Raw genomic sequence first — 21777 nt, 5'->3', positions numbered from 1 at the left:
AAAAAGGAAAAATGACAGCAGCAACAAAGGGTTAAATCTCCATAGACCCTGTAGAGTCAGTATAATGAGGGGTCGCTGGGCTGTTGTAGGCAGGGGGCGCAGTCAGCTGCTCTCTGTTATCAGCCACCACGGGTACGTGTCAGCTCATGCGGTGACCCGACTGTGACCCGCTGGGTGACCCGCTGTGCCGGCCCCGGGCAGTGCAGGTGACAGCTGGGGGCTCTGCCGCACAGCAGGGGGCGGGCGCGGGCTGCTGACGTCACTGCGGCGCGCCGAATGTTTACGTGGAGAATGGGGGAGAGTAGCGGCCGCTGGTAACACTGCGCATTGCTGTGTGTGCAGGGGCCGGCATGGACGGAGAGGAGCAGGAGAGGAAGAGGAAGCTGGAGGCCGGGAAAGCCAAGGTAAGGGCCTGCGGCGGGCACCGACATGGCTGCTGACACCTGACTGCTGCCGCCACATGTCTGCTGCCTGACACCTGTGTGCACTGCTGTCACCTGTGTATGCTGTATATATACACCACCCACCTGTGTATGCTGTATATACTCTGCTGTCACCTGTGTATGCTGTATATATATACCACCCACCTGTGTATGCTGTATATACAGTGCTGCCACCTGCCTGCTGCTGCCACCTGCCTGCCTGCTGCCACATGTCTGCTGCCTGACACCTGTGTGCACTGCTGTCACCTGTGTATATATATATATATACCACCCACTTGTGTATGCTGTATATATACACCACCCACCTGTGTGTGCTGTATATACTCTGCTGTCACCTGTGTATGCTGTATATATATATACCACCCACCTGTGTATGCTGTATATACTCTGCTGTCACCTGTGTGTATATATATACCACCCACCTGTGTATGCTGTATATACTCTGCTGTCACCTGTGTGTATATATATATACCACCCACCTGTGTATGCTGTATATACTCTGCTGTCACCTGTGTGTATATATATACCACCCACCTGTGTATGCTGTATATACTCTGCTGTCACCTGTGTGTATATATATACCACCCACCTGTGTGTGCTGTATATACTCTGCTGTCACCTGTGTGTATATATATACCACCCACCTGTGTATGCTGTATATACTCTGCTGTCACCTGTGTGCATATATATGACCACCCACCTGTGTATGCTGTATATACTCTGCTGTCACCTGTGTGTGTGTGTGTATATATATATGCCACCCACCTGTGCATGCTGTATACACAGTGCTAAAACATGCAAACTTGAAAACACGAAATTTGAACTGCATTACTGCACTAGAAATATGAAAAATGAGAGCTTTAGCGCATAAAAATGGCCAATTTTATGTGTACCTGGTAGCCTCTTTACGGCATCTCTCTTATACCAGGTCCTACGCTTGCCCTACCTCGCTGAGAATAAACGTCTCCATCTGAATGGGTGCATGTGAAACCTCTTCTTAGACTAAAATTCTCTCTCTCTGTGGAGGGGTATTGGACCTGCTGCAATTAAAACACCTGAAGCTAGGAGGCGGGGAGTGCACGATCAGAAGGCTAGAGAATACATTTCAAAAACCTGACCGGCACATCCAAACATAGACTAAGTGTGAACAGGTGCTGAACCTAGAGTCGCCAACTCGTATATAGTTAAATAAATAAGGCAGCACACTGCAGCGCTAGATCATACAAACTTGAAAACACGAAATTTGAACTGCATTACTGCACTAGAAATATGAAAAATGAGAGCTTTTAGCGCATAAAAATGGGTGCATCTGAATGGGTGCATGTGAAGAGAGAGAATTTTAGTCTAAGAAGAGGTTTCACATGCACCCATTCAGATGAAGACGTTTATTCTCAGCGAGGTAGGGCAAGCGTAGGACCTGGTATAAGAGAGATGCCGTAAAGAGGCTACCAGGTACACATAAAATTGGCCATTTTTATGCGCTAAAAGCTCTCATTTCTCCAGTCACCTTCCACGACAGCGGTACTGGAGGATTTCTCCCCGCCCTAATGGGGGACAGGAAACACAGAGGTTAAATACCCTCCCCTTCCTGCCACCTCCAGTGTTTTTCCTGTCCCCTATGGGGCATGAAGAGGTCCTGCGGTAGTGCTGCCGTGGCCGACGATCGGAGCACTCAGGTCTTACCTAGCCGGGCAGCCTGGGTCGGGATGTGTCTCCTCCCTGCGGCGCTGCTCCCGTCTCCCCACTTTGTGCGGACTCGGGACCCTTTCTCCGCTCCTCCCGCGCTCCTTCGGGAGTAAAGCGGAGCGGTGTGGTGCGGCCGGGGTCCCCGCGCGGCTCCCCGGCATTTCCTCCTCTCATGGCCGGAAACGGTGGACGCGCGAACCGGAAGTACCCGAGCTTCCGGTTCACGGCATGTGCGTTCCAGCGGTGGAACGCACGCGCGTCGGACTACAGTTTTGGATGGCGGCATAGCGGTCTTTCCCCTACGCCTGGGACCGGGAGGAGGAGCACAAGATTAGACGCAGCTTCCACGGTATTTAACCCTGGTAGTCACCTCCAGGTAAGGCCCCCTGTCTGACTGACTGGACTTCAGTACTGACTGACCATGGAGGGTGACAGATCTGTCTCTGCTTTTGCCGAGCCTTGCGTCCTACCGTGAGTAGTGGGTTAAGGTCCCTCTATCCCTGTATTCCTTAGGGTGCATATACTTAGTCCCCCTTCTCTCTCTCTTTTAGGGAGACAAGGCCTCTGCCCCTAGGATGGACAGATCTTCCAAGATAAAAATGGAAGATCGAAAATGTCGTGTTTGTGCATCAAAGCTACCTTCTTCTTACAAGAAGAGACTGTGCCAGCCCTGCACTGATGAAATAATTCGCTCAGAACAGCCATCCTTGTTTGAGAGCATTAAATCCCTCATTAAACAGGAAGTTCAGTCCTCAGTATCAGCCCTTTCCCAGTCTCTGTTACCTCCGCCACCTCCTCCTAAAAAAAGGAAGATGGCAACGGTTACTTCTGATTCAGATTCTGGTGAACTTCATTCCTCCGGCTCGGAGGATTTGTGGGAGAATGAGGGCTCCACTTTCTCCCCCAAAGAGGAGAGTAAAAAATATTATTTTTCCTCAGAGGACATACAGGAGTTAATTAGTATGGTCAGGGGGACAATGGGTGTCAAGGAGGAGGAGGAGAAGCCATCAGTGCAGGATGAGATGTTCGGTGGGTTAAAACCTAAAAAATTAAAGGGGTTCCCTATACATGAGAATGTACAGAGTCTCATCCTTCATGAATGGGAATCTCCCGAAAAGGGTCTTACTGTTCCCTCTGAGCTTAAAAATCGTTTTTCTCTCGATGGAGACGTCTCCCTGTGGGATACCCCTAAAGTAGACGTGCAGGTCTCTAGAGTGTCAAAAAAGACAACCCTCCCTTTCGAGGATTCTTCCCAACTCAGAGACCCTATGGACCGCAAGATGGAGAGTTTACTAAGAAGATCGTGGGAGACTTCTACCAATCTCCTTAAAACAAACATTGCGTCCACCTGCGTGGCTAGATCCCTGTTTCGTTGGCTCCGCACGCTGGAAGACCACCTTACCCAGGGAACATCTAGAGAAGTAATCTTAGATTCTCTCCCGCTTCTCCAGAAAGCTACGGGCTTCCTTGCCGATGCTTCGGCAGAGTCCGTAATAGTGGCTGCCAAATCGGCAGTTCTCTCTAACTCAGCCAGAAGAGCTCTATGGCTCAAGTCTTGGAGTGGGGATATAACGTCCAAAACAAAGCTCTGTGCCATTCCCTTTCAGGGCCGCTATCTGTTCGGGCAGGCCCTGGATGATATTCTGGATAAGGCAACGGACAAGAAAAAAGCGCTTCCGGAACAGAAAAATCCGAAGAAACGTTTTTTTCGTCCCTCAAAGGAGCAACCCTTCCAACGGGAATTCAAAGGGAAAGGTAAATCAGGACGCTGGAGCTATCCTAAAGGGGGGAAAGGTAGGAACATCCTGGTTCCCCAGTCCCAGCAGACCCCGGACAAACAGTGACTAAGCCCAGGGCGTTGGGGGGCGTCTCTCGAGCTTCATCAACCAGTGGAGGTCCATTTCGTCGAACCAGTGGGTACTCGACACTATTCAGAATGGACTAAAATTAGAGTTCGAGAGCCCTCCCCCTCATCACATAAGGATAACCTCATTGCAGAGTCTCAGCCCTCAGGGCGCATTCCTTTCCGGCCTCCAGAACTTACTCCAGGAAGGAGTAATTTCTCCAGTACCTCAGCAAGAAATTGGCAGAGGACACTATTCCCACCTGTTTCTGATCAAGAAGCCTTCGGGGAAGCACCGAATAATAATCAACTTGAAACCCCTGAATCAAGTAATAACCTACAGGAGGTTCAAGATGGAGTCGGTCAAAACAGCGATCCCTCTGATAGGACAGGACTGGGCGATGGCTACAGTAGATCTGAGGGACGCTTATTACCACGTCCCAATCCATCCAGAATTCCGAAAGTACCTAAGATTCGCAATATCTCAGGATCGGGAGATAGTACAGGTCCTTCTCAAAAAATTAGCATATAGTGTTAAATTTCATTATTTACCGTAATGTAATGATTACAATTAAACTTTCATATATTATAGATTCATTATCCACCAACTGAAATTTGTCAGGTCTTTTATTGTTTTAATACTGATGATTTTGGCATACAACTCCTGATAACCCAAAAAACCTGTCTCAATAAATTAGCATATCAAGAAAAGGTTCTCTAAACGACCTATTACCCTAATCTTCTGAATCAACTAATTAACTCTAAACACATGCAAAAGATACCTGAGGCTTTTATAAACTCCCTGCCTGGTTCATTACTCAAAACCCCCATCATGGGTAAGACTAGCGACCTGACAGATGTCAAGAAGGCCATCATTGACACCCTCAAGCAAGAGGGTAAAGGTACCTTCACACATAACGATATTGTTAACGATATCGTTGCTATTTGTGACGTAGCAACGATATCGTTAATGAAATCGTTCTGTGTGACAGCGACCAACGATCAGGCCCCTGCTGGGAGATCGTTGGTCGCTGAATAAAGTCCAGAACTTTATTTCGTCGCTGGACTCCCTGGAGACATCGCTGGATCGGCGTGTGTGACACCGATCCAGCGATGTCTTCACTGGTAACCAGGGTAAACATCGGGTAACTAAGCGCAGGGCCGCGCTTAGTAACCCGATGTTTACCCTGGTTACCATGCTAAAAGTAAAAAAAAAACAAACACTAGATACTTACCTAACGCTGTCTGTCCTCCAGCGCTGTGCTCTGCACTCCTCCTGTACTGTCTGTGAGCCGGAAAGCAGAGCGGTGACGTCACCGCTCTGCTTTCCGGCTCACAGACAGTACAGGAGGAGAGCAGAGAAGCAGAGCGCAGCGCTGGAGGACAGACAGCGGTAGGTAAGTATCTAGTGTTTGTTTTTTTTAACTTTTAGCATGGTATCCAGGGTAAACATCGGGTTACTAAGCGCGGCCCTGCGCTTAGTTACCCGATGTTTACCCTGGTTACCGGCATCGTTGGTCGCTGGAGAGCTGTCTGTGTGACAGCTCTCCAGCGACCAAACAGCGACGCTGCAGCGATCCGGATCGTTGTCGGTATCGCTGCAGCGTCGCTTAATGTGAAGGGGCCTTAAGACCCAGAAAGAAATTTCTCAACAAATAGGCTGTTCCCAGAGTGCTGTATCAAGGCACCTCAATGGTAAGTCTGTTGGAAGGAAACAATGTGGCAGAAAACGCTGTACAACGAGAAGAGGAGACCGGACCCTGAGGAAGATTGTGGAGAAGGACCGATTCCAGACTTTGGGGAACCTGAGGAAGCAGTGGACTGAGTCTGGTGTGGAAACATCCAGAGCCACCGTGCACAGGCGTGTGCAGGAAATGGGCTACAGGTGCCGCATTCCCCAGGTAAAGCCACTTTTGAGCTACAGAGAAGCAGCACTGGACTGTTGCTAAGTGGTCCCAAGTACTTTTTTCTGATGAAAGCAAATTTTGCATGTCATTCGGAAATCAAGGTGCCAGAGTCTGGAGGAAGACTGGGGAGAAGGAAATGCCAAAATGCCTGAAGTCCAGTGTCAAGTACCCACAGTCAGTGATGGTGTGGGGTGCCATGTCAGCTGCTGGTGTTGGTCCACTGTGTTTCATCAAGGGCAGGGTCAATGCAGCTAGCTATCAGGAGATTTTGGAGCACTTCATGCTTCCATCGGCTGAAATGCTTTATGGAGATGAAGATTTCATTTTTCAGCACGACCTGGCACCTGCTCACAGTGCCAAAACCACTGGTAAATGGTTTACTGACCATGGTATTACTGTGCTCAATTGGCCTGCCAACTCTCCTGACCTGAACCCCATAGAGAATCTGTGGGATATTGTGAAGAGAAAGTTGAGAGACGCAAGACCCAACACTCTGGATGAGCTTAAGGCCGCTATTGAAGCATCCTGGGCCTCCATAACATCTCAGCAGTGTCACAGGCTGATTGCCTCCATGCCACGCCGCATTGAAGCAGTCATTTCTGCCAAAGGATTCCCGACCAAGTATTGAGTGCATAACTGAACATTATTATTTGATGGTTTTTTTGTTTGTTATTAAAAAACACTTTTATTTGATTGGATGGGTGAAATATGCTAATTTATTGAGACAGGTTTTTTGGGTTATCAGGAGTTGTATGCCAAAATCATCAGTATTAAAACAATAAAAGACCTGACAAATTTCAGTTGGTGGATAATGAATCTATAATATATGAAATTTTAATTGTAATCATTACATTATGGTAAATAATGAAATTTAACACTATATGCTAATTTTTTGAGAAGGACCTGTACACTACCAGTTCAACTCCCTTCCCTTCGGAATCGCCTCAGCTCCCAGAGTCTTTACAAAAATCATGACAGAAGCCATTATATTCATCCGTCTTCAGGGGATCTGCATAGTACCCTATCTAGATGATCTATTCATTGTCGCTCCCTCAGTCTCCCGCCTCAGGGCCGACTTAACAAGATCTCTAGAAATCCTAAAGTTGTTGGGTTGGATCCCAAATCTAGAGAAATCGGACCTTCATCCCTCCAGGAGGAAGAAGTTCCTAGGAGTCCTTCTAGACTCGGAGGCGAGGAGATCCTTTCTGCCCAGAGAACGTCAACTCGATCTGGTACAGAAGATAACCGCATTCAGAACCCTGAAGCCTCCTACTCTACGACATTCCATGTCTGTGCTGGGATCCCTAACATCTTGTATCCAGATGGTACCTTGGGCACAAGCCCACACGAGAGTCCTCCAAACCCACATCCTATCATCCTGGGACGGACAGCAAAGTTCTCTCTCCAAGAGAATTTGCCTTCCCAATCATGTCAAGGCATCCCTGACATGGTGGCTACGGCTCCGAAACCTCCAAAAGGGGGTCAGTTGGGATCAAATCCCACTAAAGACACTAACATCGGATGCCAGTCAAAGGGGATGGGGAGCTATAGTCGAGGGAACCCATTTCCAGGGCACCTGGGCCCCAGACATCAAGGCTAGCTCTTCAAACTTCAGAGAACTGAAAGCGGTGGAAGAAGCATTAAAAGCTGCATCCTCCATTGTTCAAGGACACCATGTCAGAATATATTCCGACAATATGACCACGGTAGCATACCTTCGTCATCAAGGAGGCACAAGATTCAGGAAACTAAAAACCTTAGCCTCAAACATTTTTTTCTGGGCAGAGAGGCATCTCCTCTCTATTTCAGCAGTTCACCTGAAGGGGTCAGCCAATACCCAGGCAGATTTCCTGAGCAGAAGGGATGTACATCCAGGGGAATGGTGTCTGGACCAGGAGGTCTTTCTCTCCCTGATTTCCAGATGGGGGATCCCAGAGGTGGACCTTTTTGCCAACAGTCAGAATGCCAAGCTGCGAACTTATTTCTCCCTAAATATGACAGACAGAGCACTGGGCATGGATGCGTTCTCTCACCCGTGGAGGTTCAACCTTGTTTATGCATTTCCTCCGATCCCATTGATATCAAAAACTCTACAGAAGATCCGATCGGAACGAGTTACGGCGATTCTAATCGCGCCAACATGGCCAGGGAGGAGTTGGTACAGCGCCCTGTTAGACATGGCTCTGGAAGGTCCAGTGTGTCTACCTCAGAAGGAAAATCTTCTTCATCAGAGACCGTTGCTGCATCCAAACCTTCACAGATTGAATCTTTCTGCATGGCTTCTGAGGCCGAGATACTAAAGGCAAGAGGTCTCTCAGATGGAGTAATTCATACTCTCCAGAACAGTAGAAAACCCATAACAAATGCCATTTATGCCAAAATCTGGAAGAGGTTTTCATCGTGGTATCTTCCAGATATTCCAGACCCATTTCATCCAAATATTGCCAAAATTCTGGACTTCTTGCAGAGGGGTCTAGAATTGGGTCTTAAGCCTAACACCTTAAAGGTACAAATTTCAGCACTTAGCTCCTATTTCGATCAGGAACTAGCCAAACATCGGTGGATCAGGCGTTTTGTAACTTCAGCAAGTAGAATCCGTCCCAGAGTTCTCAACAGTACTGCTCCTTGGGACCTTAATTTGGTCCTTAATAGTCTAACTCGGGACCCTTTCAAACCTTTATCTCAGACTTCATTAAAGGTTCTTACCCTAAAAACGGTCTTTTTAGTGGCTATTACCTCTGCCAGACGGATAGGAGAACTACATGCCCTATCCATACAAGAGCCTTACTTAAGGGTAACATCTGATAGTATAATCCTTCGTCTAGATCCTACCTTCCTACCTAAAGTGACATCAGACTTTCATAGAGGTGAGGACATAGTGTTGCCCTCATTCTACCCGGATCCTTCTAATGTGAGAGAAGAGTCCTTCCACACTCTGGATGTCCGCAGAGTGGTTCTACATTATCTTTCACAAACAGAGAGTTGGAGGATTGACCAAAATCTCTTCATTCAACTCTCCGGGAAGAACAAAGGCAGAAAGTATTTTTCGTAGCCTATCGCCAACTGGATTAAACAAGCCATATCTCTGGCATACTCATCCCAGAATCTACCACCTCCTCCATCACTGAAGGCCTATTCTACATGTTCGGTGTCAACATCATGGGCAGAGAGAGGTGATGCTTCTACGGAGCAGATTTGCAGAGCCGCCACCTGGTCATCAGTACATACGTTCACCAGGCACTACAGGCTTGATTTCAACCGGGATTTAACTTTCGGCAGAACAGTTCTGCAAGCGGTTGTCCCCCCCCTAGAAATTATTTGTTGGTATTACTCCAGTACCGCTGTCGTGGAAGGTGACTGGAGAAAATAGAATTATTCTTACCGTTAATTCTGTTTCTAGGAACCTTCCACGACAGCACTAATTTCCCTCCCTATCTGATGATTTTATTGGATGATTCCTGCACTTAAGTGGTAACTATACATACTACTGTGTCCAGAAAAAACACTGGAGGTGGCAGGAAGGGGAGGGTATTTAACCTCTTTGTGTTTCCTGTCCCCCATTAGGGCGGGGAGACATCCTCCAGTACCGCTGTCGTGGAAGGTTCCTAGAAACCGAATTAACGGTAAGAATAATTCTATTTTTTCATATTTCTAGTGCAGTAATGCAGTTCAAATTTCGTGTTTTCAAGTTTGCATGTTTTAGCGCTGCAGTGTGCTGCCTTATTTACTTAACTATATACGAGTTGGCGACTCTGGGTTCAGCACCTGTTCACACTGAGTCTATGTTTGGATGTGCCGGCCAGGTTTTCGAAAAGTATATACAGTGCTGACTCCTGTGTGCATATATATATAACCACCCACCTGTGTATGCTGTATATACTCTGCTGTCACCTGTGTGTGTGTGTGTGTGTACACACACACACACACACACACACACACACACACACACACACACACACACACACACACACACACACACACACACACACACACACACACACACACACGTGACAGCAGAGTATACACAGGTGGGTGGTATATATATATATACACACAGGTGTCAGCACTGTATATACAGCATGCACAGGTGGGTGGCATATATATATATATATATATATATGTATATGTGTGTGTGTGTGTATATATATATATATATCTATCACCCCCTGTATATACTCTATATATTCCGCTGTCACCTGTGTGTATGCATACCCCACCCGTATATACTGTACATATTCTGCTGCCCCCTGTGTATATGTATGTGTATATACACACACACACACACACACACACACACACACACACACACACACACACACACACACACACACACACACACACACACACCACCCCCTTTATATACTGTACTAGATGGTGGCCCGATTCCAACGCATTGAGTATTCTAGAATATGCATGACCTCGTAGTATATTGCCCAGCCACGTAGTATATTGCCCAGGACCGGGTCGGGTCTGGTCGCTGATTGATCCTGCTCATCTGTATATACTGGGTATGTGCTCATGCATATTTGACATGTTTAGTCTCCCACGCTATGGCACTGTTCCACTATTTTTCTTAGTAAGTAATGGGCATTTTCTTCAATAAGGCTCAGTATTGCAGTTGGGCAGGTTGTGGGTTGGTGTCCTGGCCCGTTTGCCATGGCCATTAGGATTACGCATCTGTTTCCCTGTGTTGTACCATTATATCCTATCTGGTGGTTTTAATGTGGTTTAAATAAATATTTATGTATTATGGGACTTTATGGCTGCTTGGTTCTTTCCTTTTGTTCTCTTGATTTATGTTTGGAAGCTGGCCCCCCTATAAGTCCTTCACGCATATTTGCTATTGGTGAGCTCAATTGGAATATCTTCACTATCTACATTATCTATTGAATATGCTTGCTTCAATATTATTATGATCATTATCAAAGGACGCATCCAATGAGCTAAAAGGCAGCCCTACCCTTAGATGGACCATCCCGGATGAAGGAAACCGAGCATTTCCGAAACGCGTTGGAAGGAATTGGTCCATAGCGCGCCCCGTACTCCCTCTCTCGACCGCTTACGCCACGCAGGTCCTGCTGGTTCCAGAGACGCCGCAGGTCCTTTCTGCGAGATACCCATGCTTGCCCACCATCGGAGAAAGGGGCGATAGGAGTGTCTGTCACCGGCCGGGACAGTTCTCCGGAAGAGTTTTCTGCACAGCTGCCACAGCTGTTATTTTTGAATACTTACCTTGGACAACCTTGTGGTGTTATTCTATTTGCAGCTGGTATCTTCCCTATTGCACTAGCGCCCCCCAATACTTATTGAGATTTAGACATTTTTAGTACCACTCTCATTGGGAGGCAGCAGTGCTATCATCACCATGAGTGGTAGAGTAGATGATAAGCACAGCCCGAGGGTGGAGGTGCCGAAGAAGTAGGTGCCCAGACCTTGAAGTGTAGTATAGGATATACTTGGCACACTCGTATGGGTCTGATGCAAAAAGGGTTTATTATATACATACAGTATTCAAACGTTTCGGTCTACCAAGGACCTTCATCAGTGTGCTCTATGGAGAGCTGGAAAGGGTATAGAGCATAGACCCTTAGGAATAATATTGCATCCAGATAGTAGGATAAACAGGATATCCTGGGATAGAGGGCTCTAAACCAGCCGATCAAGCCTTAGAGGAGGCAGTAGAGAGAGGAGACGGACGCGGTATCCACCGCAGGTCACAGGAACTGAGTAGCGGCCGCACTGATGAAGGTCCTCGGCAGACCGAAACGTTTGAATACTGTATGTATATAATAAACACTTTTTGCATCAGACCCATACGAGTGTGCCAAGTATATCCTATACTATCATCACCATGAGTGACCTATAGACTGATAGAAAAGAGAAGATATACACCATCCGTAAGTTTTGTTTCATTCAGCCCACCAACAAGACCCCAATAAATCCAACAATGAAAACATCAATAGGGCAACAGAATCCTTTAAAGACATTGGAACGACATTTAATAAAAGAAATGCGCGACTTATCGGAAGTGGCAACATTAGAACGATATGTGGCCTACAATTGTATCCCAAAAGGCCTCTTGGTGTATAAACCTCTGTCTGGTGATATTGGAGACAAGAATACAATATCTGAATGCGATGTTTATAGACTTCTCCAGACGTGCTGTTTCATTTATTATTGAAAAAAAAAAAAGAAAGAAACAGCTGCTGAAGAGCAAACACCGCATCTCCAGACTATTTGATGAGATTAAACCCTACCAATCACATCCACTAATATACGGAGAAGAATACATACTAAAGAAAAATAAATTATGTAAAAAAAAACGGAGAAAGTTCGGTAGAGACACAATAGGGAAAATCAGTTTGAGGTGCTTGATGAGATTGAAGGAAGTCCAATGTCGGCCACAAATTCAGACGAAAGACTCTGTCTATCCTACATGTTATGCAGAAAATCTCACTCCCAATCATAATACCATTGGGGACAGTATTATCATTACAAACGATGCTGACCCTACCGAAGCAAACAATCAGGGCAATGTCCATACCCCAATATCAGCCACCCCTACTGTGACCCACAATAGATTCCAACCCTTGGGAGATACAGATGACCTCCCTTCTACAAGTGTGGAGAAATACTCTAACCACACTACAGGAGCCTCCCACGCAGTAAACAGACAAGTACACAAAAAAAAAAACAGAGTGACCTTCCATTTTTTTCAATTTGGCCAGAAAAGACATGATGGAGGGGGGGGGGGGGGGGCAATTCACCAAAAAAAGAGAAGAAATGTCAAAAAGAATTAGTCACTCAGGAACGCAGGGTTTTCTACCTAAGTAAACATCAATTGGATCATAATGAAATTGCCCGGATCAATAAGGGGCTGAAATACGCCCCCGCTGCTAAGTTTCACAAATTTCAGGCCTTCATTGGGATAAAAGTTTTCATGAGGCAACTCGTCGTCAAAAAACATTTAAAATAAAATAAAAAAAATAATAATAATAAAGCGAGAGTAACTAACCCTTAGGGAATCTCCGACCACCCCTACCAACATACTGCTTTGCTTAAAAAATCAAATTTAAATCCATAAAATGAGTACTCAAAAATCTTTTTAAGCATTTAAAAAAACAAAAAACATTTATAAACGGTATAAGAAAAGTTAACAATAAGAGGTGCTCAAATTTTAGATAGCTTTGCGTTCATTAAAACTCAAATTATATCAAACAATTACAAGAGAACAAAAATTGTAATCCGCCCAGCCGGTAAGGGGGGATAGTGATTTTAAACTCTTCAGATTACATGAAAGAATTTTTACATCTCTTAAGTGATACACGAACTTATAGAAAACTAGATAGTGATCCATCAGACAGTTAACGGTATATTAAATAAAACTACTGATTAAGAAAGGATTCACCATGGGAAGTTTAAAGAAATAAGAATATGAATTCATTGATGCTACATATCCAAGGATTGCAATATTTTATTACTTACCTAAGGTACATAAGAGTTTATCCGACCCCCCGGGAAGCCCAGTAACCTCTGGCATCCAATGTCTAAATATGTGGGCTGCCACCTACAGACGGTAGTGTCCTTACTGCCCTCGTATTTGAAAGGCAGTACACATATTTTACAAATCTTAAAGGGAATTTAATGGCATGAGAATTACATCGTCAGCACATTGGATATCACTTCACTTTATACCGTGATCCGGCATTATAAAGGCTGCCAAGCAGACACTTACTTTTTAAATATTATTATAAAGCATTGAACCATCCATACCCGCACACATCACTAGCCTACAGCTTGTAATAGCTATATCTCTATGGACAGCTGCCACCTGCCTAACTGGCCCATTAATGTCCCAAAGAACCAGTATATACGAGCACACAGAAATTGTTCAAGATCTCAGGACTTTATTGTAGAGGCAGATTCACTGACAAAAAAACAATTATCAATAAGGGCTATGGCAGCCATCACCTCTTGAATGCCGGGCAGGCAGTGAAAGATCAACCAAGGGGAAACCTGCTTCTAGGTAAAACTAGAAAAGATGCAAAATCCGCCAGCAGTGAAGATGTCCCCATTATTATCCAATTCAATGCAATCGCTCATATCCTCAGGAAAATTGTAGGAAGACACTGGGGGATTTTACAAGAAGACAAGGGAATAGGAGACAAATTACCAACACCCCCCAAATTCATATATAGGAAAGCAAAAAATGTATATAGATATATTTTACACCCCCTGTATATTCTGCTGACACCTGTGTATACTATAGATATACCCCTGTATATACTGTATATATGCTCCCTGTATATACCGCTGCCCCCTGTGTATGCTGTGTATATACCCCCTGTAAATACTGCTACCTGTGTATACTGTGTATATATACACCTGTATATACTGTATATATGCTCCCTGTATATACCGCTGTCACCTGTGTATATACCCCTGTATATACTGTATATATGCTCCCTGTATATACCGCTGCCCCCTGTGTATGCTGTGTATATACCCCCTGTAAATACTGCTACCTGTGTATACTGTGTATATATACCCCTGTATATACTGTATATATGCTCCCTGTATATACCGCTGCCCCCTGTGTATGCTGTGTATATACCCCCTGTAAATACTGCTACCTGTGTATACTGTGTATATATACACCTGTATATACTGTATATATGCTCCCTGTATATACCGCTGTCACCTGTGTATATACCCCTGTATATACTGTATATATGCTCCCTGTATATACCGCTGCCCCCTGTGTATGCTGTGTATATACCCCCTGTAAATACTGCTACCTGTGTATACTGTGTATATATACACCTGTATATACTGTATATATGCTCCCTGTATATACCGCTGTCACCTGTGTATACTGTGTGTATATACCCCTGTATATACTGTATATATGCTCCCTGTATATACCGCTGCCCCCTGTGTATGCTGTGTATATACCCCCTGTAAATACTGCTACCTGTGTATACTGTGTGTATATATACACCTGTATATACTGTATATATGCTCCCTGTATATACCGCTGTCACCTGTGTATACTGTGTGTATATACCCCTGTATATACTGTATATATGCTCCCTTTATATACCGCTGCCCCCTGTGTATGCTGTGTATATACCCCCTGTAAATACTGCTACCTGTGTATACTGTGTATATATACACCTGTATATACTGTATATATGCTCCCTGTATATACCGCTGTCACCTGTGTATACTGTGTGTATATACCCCTGTATATACTGTATATATGCTCCCTGTATATACCGCTGTCACCTGTGTATATACCCCTGTATATACTGTATATATGCTCCCTGTATATACCGCTGTCACCTGTGTATATACCCCTGTATATACTGTATATATGCTCCCTGTATATACCGCTGTCACCTGTGTATACTGTGTATATACCCCTGTATATACTGTATATATGCTCCCTGTATATACCGCTGTCACCTGTGTATACTGTGTATATACCCCTGTATATACTGTATATATGCTCCCTGTATATACCGCTGTCACCTGTGTATACTGTGTATATACCCCTGTATATACTGTATATATGCTCCCTGTATATACCGCTGTCACCTGTGTATACGGTGTATATATGCTCCCTGTATATACCGCTGTCACCTGTGTATACTGTGTATATACCCCTGTATATACTGTATATATGCTCCCTGTATATACCGCTGTCACCTGTGTATACTGTGTATATACCCCTGTATATACTGTATATATGCTCCCTGTATATACCGCTGTCACCTGTGTATACTGTGTATATACCCCTGTATATACTGTATATATGCTCCCTGTATATACCGCTGTCACCTGTGTATACTGTGTATATACCCCTGTATATACTGTATATATGCTCCCTGTATATACCGCTGTCACCTGTGTATACTGTGTATATACCCCTGTATATACTGTATATATGCTCCCTGTATATACCGCTGTCACCTGTGTATACTGTGTATATACCCCCTGTATATACTGTATATATGCTCCCTGTATATACCGCTGTCACCTGTGTATACTGTGTATATACCCCCTGTATATACTGTATATATGCTCCCTGTATATACCGCTGTCACCTGTGTATACTGTGTATATACCCCTGTATATATGCTCCCTGTATATACCGCTGTCACCTGTGTATACTGTGTATATACCCCTGTATATACTGTATATATGCTCCCTGTATATACCGCTGTCACCTGTGTATACTGTGTATATACCCCTGTATATACTGTATATATGCTCCCTGTATATACCGCTGTCACCTGTGTATACTGTGTATATACCCCTGTATATACTGTATATATGCTCCCTGTATATACCGCTGTCACCTGTGTATACTGTGTATATACCCCTGTATATACTGTATATATGCTCCCTGTATATACCGCTGTCACCTGTGTAAACTGTGTATATACCCCTGTATATACTGTATATATGCTCCCTGTATATACCGCTGTCACCTGTGTATACTGTGTATATACCCCTGTATATACTGTATATATGCTCCCTGTATATATGCTCCCTGTATATACCGCTGTCACCTGTGTAAACTGTGTATATACCCCTGTATATACTGTATATATGCTCCCTGTATATACCGCTGTCACCTGTGTATATACCCCTGTATATACTGTATATATGCTCCCTGTATATACCGCTGTCACCTGTGTATACTGTGTATATACCCCTGTATATACTGTATATATGCTCCCTGTATATACCGCTGTCACCTGTGTATACTGTGTATATACCCCTGTATATACTGTATATATGCTCCCTGTATATACCGCTGTCACCTGTGTATACTGTGTATATACCCCTGTATATACTGTATATATGCTCCCTGTATATACCGCTGTCACCTGTGTATACTGTGTATATACCCCTGTATATATTGTATATATGCTCCCTGTATATACCGCTGTCACCTGTGTATACTGTGTATATACCCCTGTATATACTGTATATATGCTCCCTGTATATACCGCTGTTACCTGTGTATACTGTGTATATACCCCTGTATATACTGTATATATGCTCCCTGTATATACCGCTGTCACCTGTGTATACTGTGTATATACCCCTGTATATACTGTATATATGCTCCCTGTATATACCGCTGTCACCTGTGTATACTGTGTATATACCCCTGTATATACTGTATATATGCTCCCTGTATATACCGCTGTCACCTGTGTATACTGTGTATATACCCCTGTATATACTGTATATATGCTCCCTGTATATACCGCTGTCACCTGTGTATACTGTGTATATACCCCTGTATATACTGTATATATGCTCCCTGTATATACCGCTGTCACCTGTGTATACTGTGTATATACCCCTGTATATACTGTATATATGCTCCCTGTATATACCGCTGTCACCTGTGTATACTGTGTATATACCCCTGTATATACTGTATATATGCTCCCTGTATATACCGCTGTCACCTGTGTATACTGTGTATATACCCCTGTATATACTGTATATATGCTCCCTGTATATACCGCTGTCACCTGTGTATACTGTGTATATACCCCTGTATATACTGTATATATGCTCCCTGTATATACCGCTGTCACCTGTGTATACTGTGTATATACCCCTGTATATACTGTATATATGCTCCCTGTATATACCGCTGTCACCTGTGTATACTGTGTATATACCCCTGTATATACTGTATATATGCTCCCTGTATATACCGCTGTCACCTGTGTATACTGTGTATATACCCCTGTATATACTGTATATATGCTCCCTGTATATACCGCTGTCACCTGTGTATACTGTGTATATACCCCTGTATATACTGTATATATGCTCCCTGTATATACCGCTGTCACCTGTGTATACTGTGTATATACCCCTGTATATACTGTATATATGCTCCCTGTATATACCGCTGTCACCTGTGTATACTGTGTATATACCCCTGTATATACTGTATATATGCTCCCTGTATATACCGCTGTCACCTGTGTATACTGTGTATATACCCCTGTATATACTGTATATATGCTCCCTGTATATACCGCTGTCACCTGTGTATACTGTGTATATACCCCTGTATATACTGTATATATGCTCCCTGTATATACCGCTGTCACCTGTGTATACTGTGTATATACCCCTGTATATATGCTCCCTGTATATACCGCTGTCACCTGTGTATACTGTGTATATACCCCTGTATATACTGTATATATGCTCCCTGTATATACCGCTGTCACCTGTGTAAACTGTGTATATACCCCTGTATATACTGTATATATGCTCCCTGTATATACCGCTGTCACCTGTGTATACGGTGTATATACCCCTGTATATACTGTATATATGCTCCCTGTATATACCGCTGTCACCTGTGTATACTGTGTATATACCCCTGTATATACTGTATATATGCTCCCTGTATATACCGCTGTCACCTGTGTATACGGTGTATATACCCCTGTATATACTGTATATATGCTCCCTGTATATACCGCTGTCACCTGTGTATACTGTGTATATACCCCTGTATATACTGTATATATGCTCCCTGTATATACCGCTGTCACCTGTGTATACTGTGTATATACCCCTGTATATATGCTCCCTGTATATACCGCTGTCACCTGTGTATACTGTGTATATACCCCTGTATATACTGTATATATGCTCCCTGTATATACCGCTGTCACCTGTGTATACTGTGTATATACCCCTGTATATTCTGTATATATGCTCCCTGTATATACCGCTGTCACCTGTGTAAACTGTGTATATACCCCTGTATATACTGTATAGCAGCGAAGTCTGGGGTCCTCACACCTACCCAGACTGGTCAAAGTGGGACTCCAGTCCAACAGAAATATTCCACCTGGAATTCTGCAAGCACCTTCTCCAGGTCCATCGGAGCACCTCCAACAGTGCTTGTCGGGCCGAGCTGGGCAGATTCCCTCTACACCTAACAGTTCTAAAGAGGGCGCTGTCATTCCGGGCTCACCTGCATAGGAGCAATCCAAGCTCCCATCACCATAAAGCCCTGATACATGAAGGTGAAACAGAAAAACCAGAACCCCCGGAACAGCCCAGCCAAACCCAACCGGAGCAGAACACCAATCACAACAACCTGACAAAAGCCGGAATTAGGAAGATGGCAGATGAAGGCCAGGAGAGGTATGTCAGTGACTGGAAGAATATCATCAGCTCACAGAAACTGACCATGTACCGGAGCCTACAGAGAGACTACAGACTGGCCCCATATCTGGAGAAACTCCCGGACCCCAGAGACCGCCAGATCCTGAGCCGATATAGACTCAGCGCCCACAGTCTGGCCATCGAATGTGGCCGACACAGGCAGAGCTACAAGCCCAGGGAGGAAAGACTGTGCCAACACTGTGATCAGGAGGCCATAGAGGACGAAACCCACTTCCTGCTACACTGCTCCAAATACTCAGCAGTGAGGGACACTCACTTCAGGAGACTCTCACATCTCTTCCCAGACTTCATCACCATGAAGGAGGAAGAGAAAACATATATCTTGCTGGGAGAAGAAGAGAGAGCGGTGGAGATAGCAGCGCGGTATGTGAGCGAATGTCAGACAGCGAGAAAGAGAACTATGATGCCATGGACTATAGCCCCCAACCTGGATCTGCCCCATCCACCTCCCCTATGCCATGGACTATAGCCCCCACCCTGGATCTGCCCCATCCATCTCCCCTATGCCATGGACTATAGCCCCCAACCTGGATCTGCCCCATCCACCTCCCCTATGCCATGGACTATAGCCCCCAACCTGGATCTGCCCCATCCACCTCCCCTATGCCATGGACTATAGCCCCCACCCAGGATCTGCCCCATCCACCTCCCCTATGCCATGGACTATAGCCCCCACCCTGGATCTGCCCCATCCACCGCCCCCCACAGCTCCTACCCAACATCCCCTCAGTCCCTATCCCTATTGCCTCTATACACTTGCTTTGGCAAAACTGATGTGTATTTGGTCCTGCCAATAAAGCTTCTTTGAATCTTGAATCTTGAATCTGTATATATGCTCCCTGTATATACCGCTGTCACCTGTGTATACTGTGTATATACCCCTGTATATACTGTATATATGCTCCCTGTATATATGCTCCCTGTATATACCGCTGTCACCTGTGTAAACTGTGTATATACCCCTGTATATACTGTATATATGCTCCCTGTATATACCACTGTCACCTGTGTATACTGTGTATATACCCCCTGTATATACTGTATATATGCTCCCTGTATATACCGCTGTCACCTGTGTATACTGTGTATATACCCCTGTATATACTGTATATATGCTCCCTGTATATACCGCTGTCACCTGTGTATATACCCCTGTATATACTGTATATATGCTCCCTGTATATACCGCTGTCACCTGTGTATATACCCCTGTATATACTGTATATATGCTCCCTGTATATACCGCTGTCACCTGTGTATACTGTGTATATACCCCTGTATATACTGTATATATGCTCCCTGTATATACCGCTGTCACCTGTGTATACTGTGTATATACCCCTGTATATACTGTATATATGCTCCCTGTATATACCGCTGTCACCTGTGTATACTGTGCATATACCCCTGTATATACTGTATATATGCTCCCTGTATATACCGCTGTCACCTGTGTATACTGTGTATATACCCCTGTATATACTGTATATATGCTCCCTGTATATACCGCTGTCACCTGTGTATATACCCCTGTATATACTGTATATATGCTCCCTGTATATACCGCTGTCACCTGTGTATACTGTGTATATACCCCTGTATATACTGTATATATGCTCCCTGTATATACCGCTGTCACCTGTGTATACTGTGTATATACCCCTGTATATACTGTATATATGCTTCCTGTATATACCGCTGTCACCTGTGTATACTGTGTATATACCCCTGTATATACCGCTGTCACCTGTGTATACTGTGTATATACCCCTGTATATACTGTATATATGCTCCCTGTATATACCGCTGTCACCTGTGTATACTGTGTATATACCCCTGTATATACTGTATATATGCTCCCTGTATATACCGCTGTCACCTGTGTATACTGTGTATATACCCCTGTATATACTGTATATATGCTCCCTGTATATACCGCTGTCACCTGTGTATACGGTGTATATATGCTCCCTGTATATACCGCTGTCACCTGTGTATACTGTGTATATACCCCTGTATATACTGTATATATGCTCCCTGTATATATGCTCCCTGTATATACCGCTGTCACCTGTGTATACTGTGTATATACCCCTGTATATACTGTATATATGCTCCCTGTATATACCGCTGTCACCTGTGTATACTGTGTATATATGCTCCCTGTATATACCGCTGTCACCTGTGTATACTGTGTATATACCCCTGTGTATACTGTGTATATATGCTCCCTGTATATACCGCTGTCACCTGTGTATACTGTGTATATACCCCTGTATATACTGTATATATGCTCCCTGTATATACCGCTGTCACCTGTGTATACTGTGTATATACCCCTGTATATACTGTATATATGCTCCCTGTATATACCGCTGTCACCTGTGTATACTGTGTATATACCCCTGTATATACTGTATATATGCTCCCTGTATATACCGCTGTCACCTGTGTATACTGTGTATATACCCCTGTATATACTGTATATATGCTCCCTGTATATACCGCTGTCACCTGTGTATACTGTGTATATACCCCTGTATATACTGTATATATGCTCCCTGTATATACCGCTGTCACCTGTGTATACTGTGTATATACCCCTGTATATACTGTATATATGCTCCCTGTATATACCGCTGTCACCTGT

The 21777-nt window shown here is 44.4% G+C and overlaps 1 protein-coding gene across 4 annotated transcripts in view; it reads left to right on the top strand.

The window, feature by feature from the left end:
* Window positions 1-245: 245 nt before the first annotated feature.
* Window positions 246-21777, top strand: part of AKAP9 (A-kinase anchoring protein 9) — a 269468-nt gene continuing 247936 nt past the window's right edge. For 2 of the 4 annotated variants that reach the window (XM_069729428.1, XM_069729427.1), the window contains exon 1: window positions 246-404. In XM_069729428.1, the coding sequence (XP_069585529.1) occupies window positions 351-404 (54 nt within the window). In that variant the 5' untranslated portion in view covers window positions 246-350. The remainder of the gene's footprint in view (window positions 405-21777) is intronic. The other 2 variants (XM_069729425.1, XM_069729424.1) reach the window with 1 other exon arrangement.

This window comes from Ranitomeya imitator, chromosome 6 (genome assembly GCF_032444005.1).
Source record: "Ranitomeya imitator isolate aRanImi1 chromosome 6, aRanImi1.pri, whole genome shotgun sequence".
NCBI lineage: Eukaryota > Metazoa > Chordata > Amphibia > Anura > Dendrobatidae > Ranitomeya > Ranitomeya imitator.
Note: the sequence above shows the minus strand (reverse complement) of the source record. Positions and strands in the feature narration are given on the sequence as shown.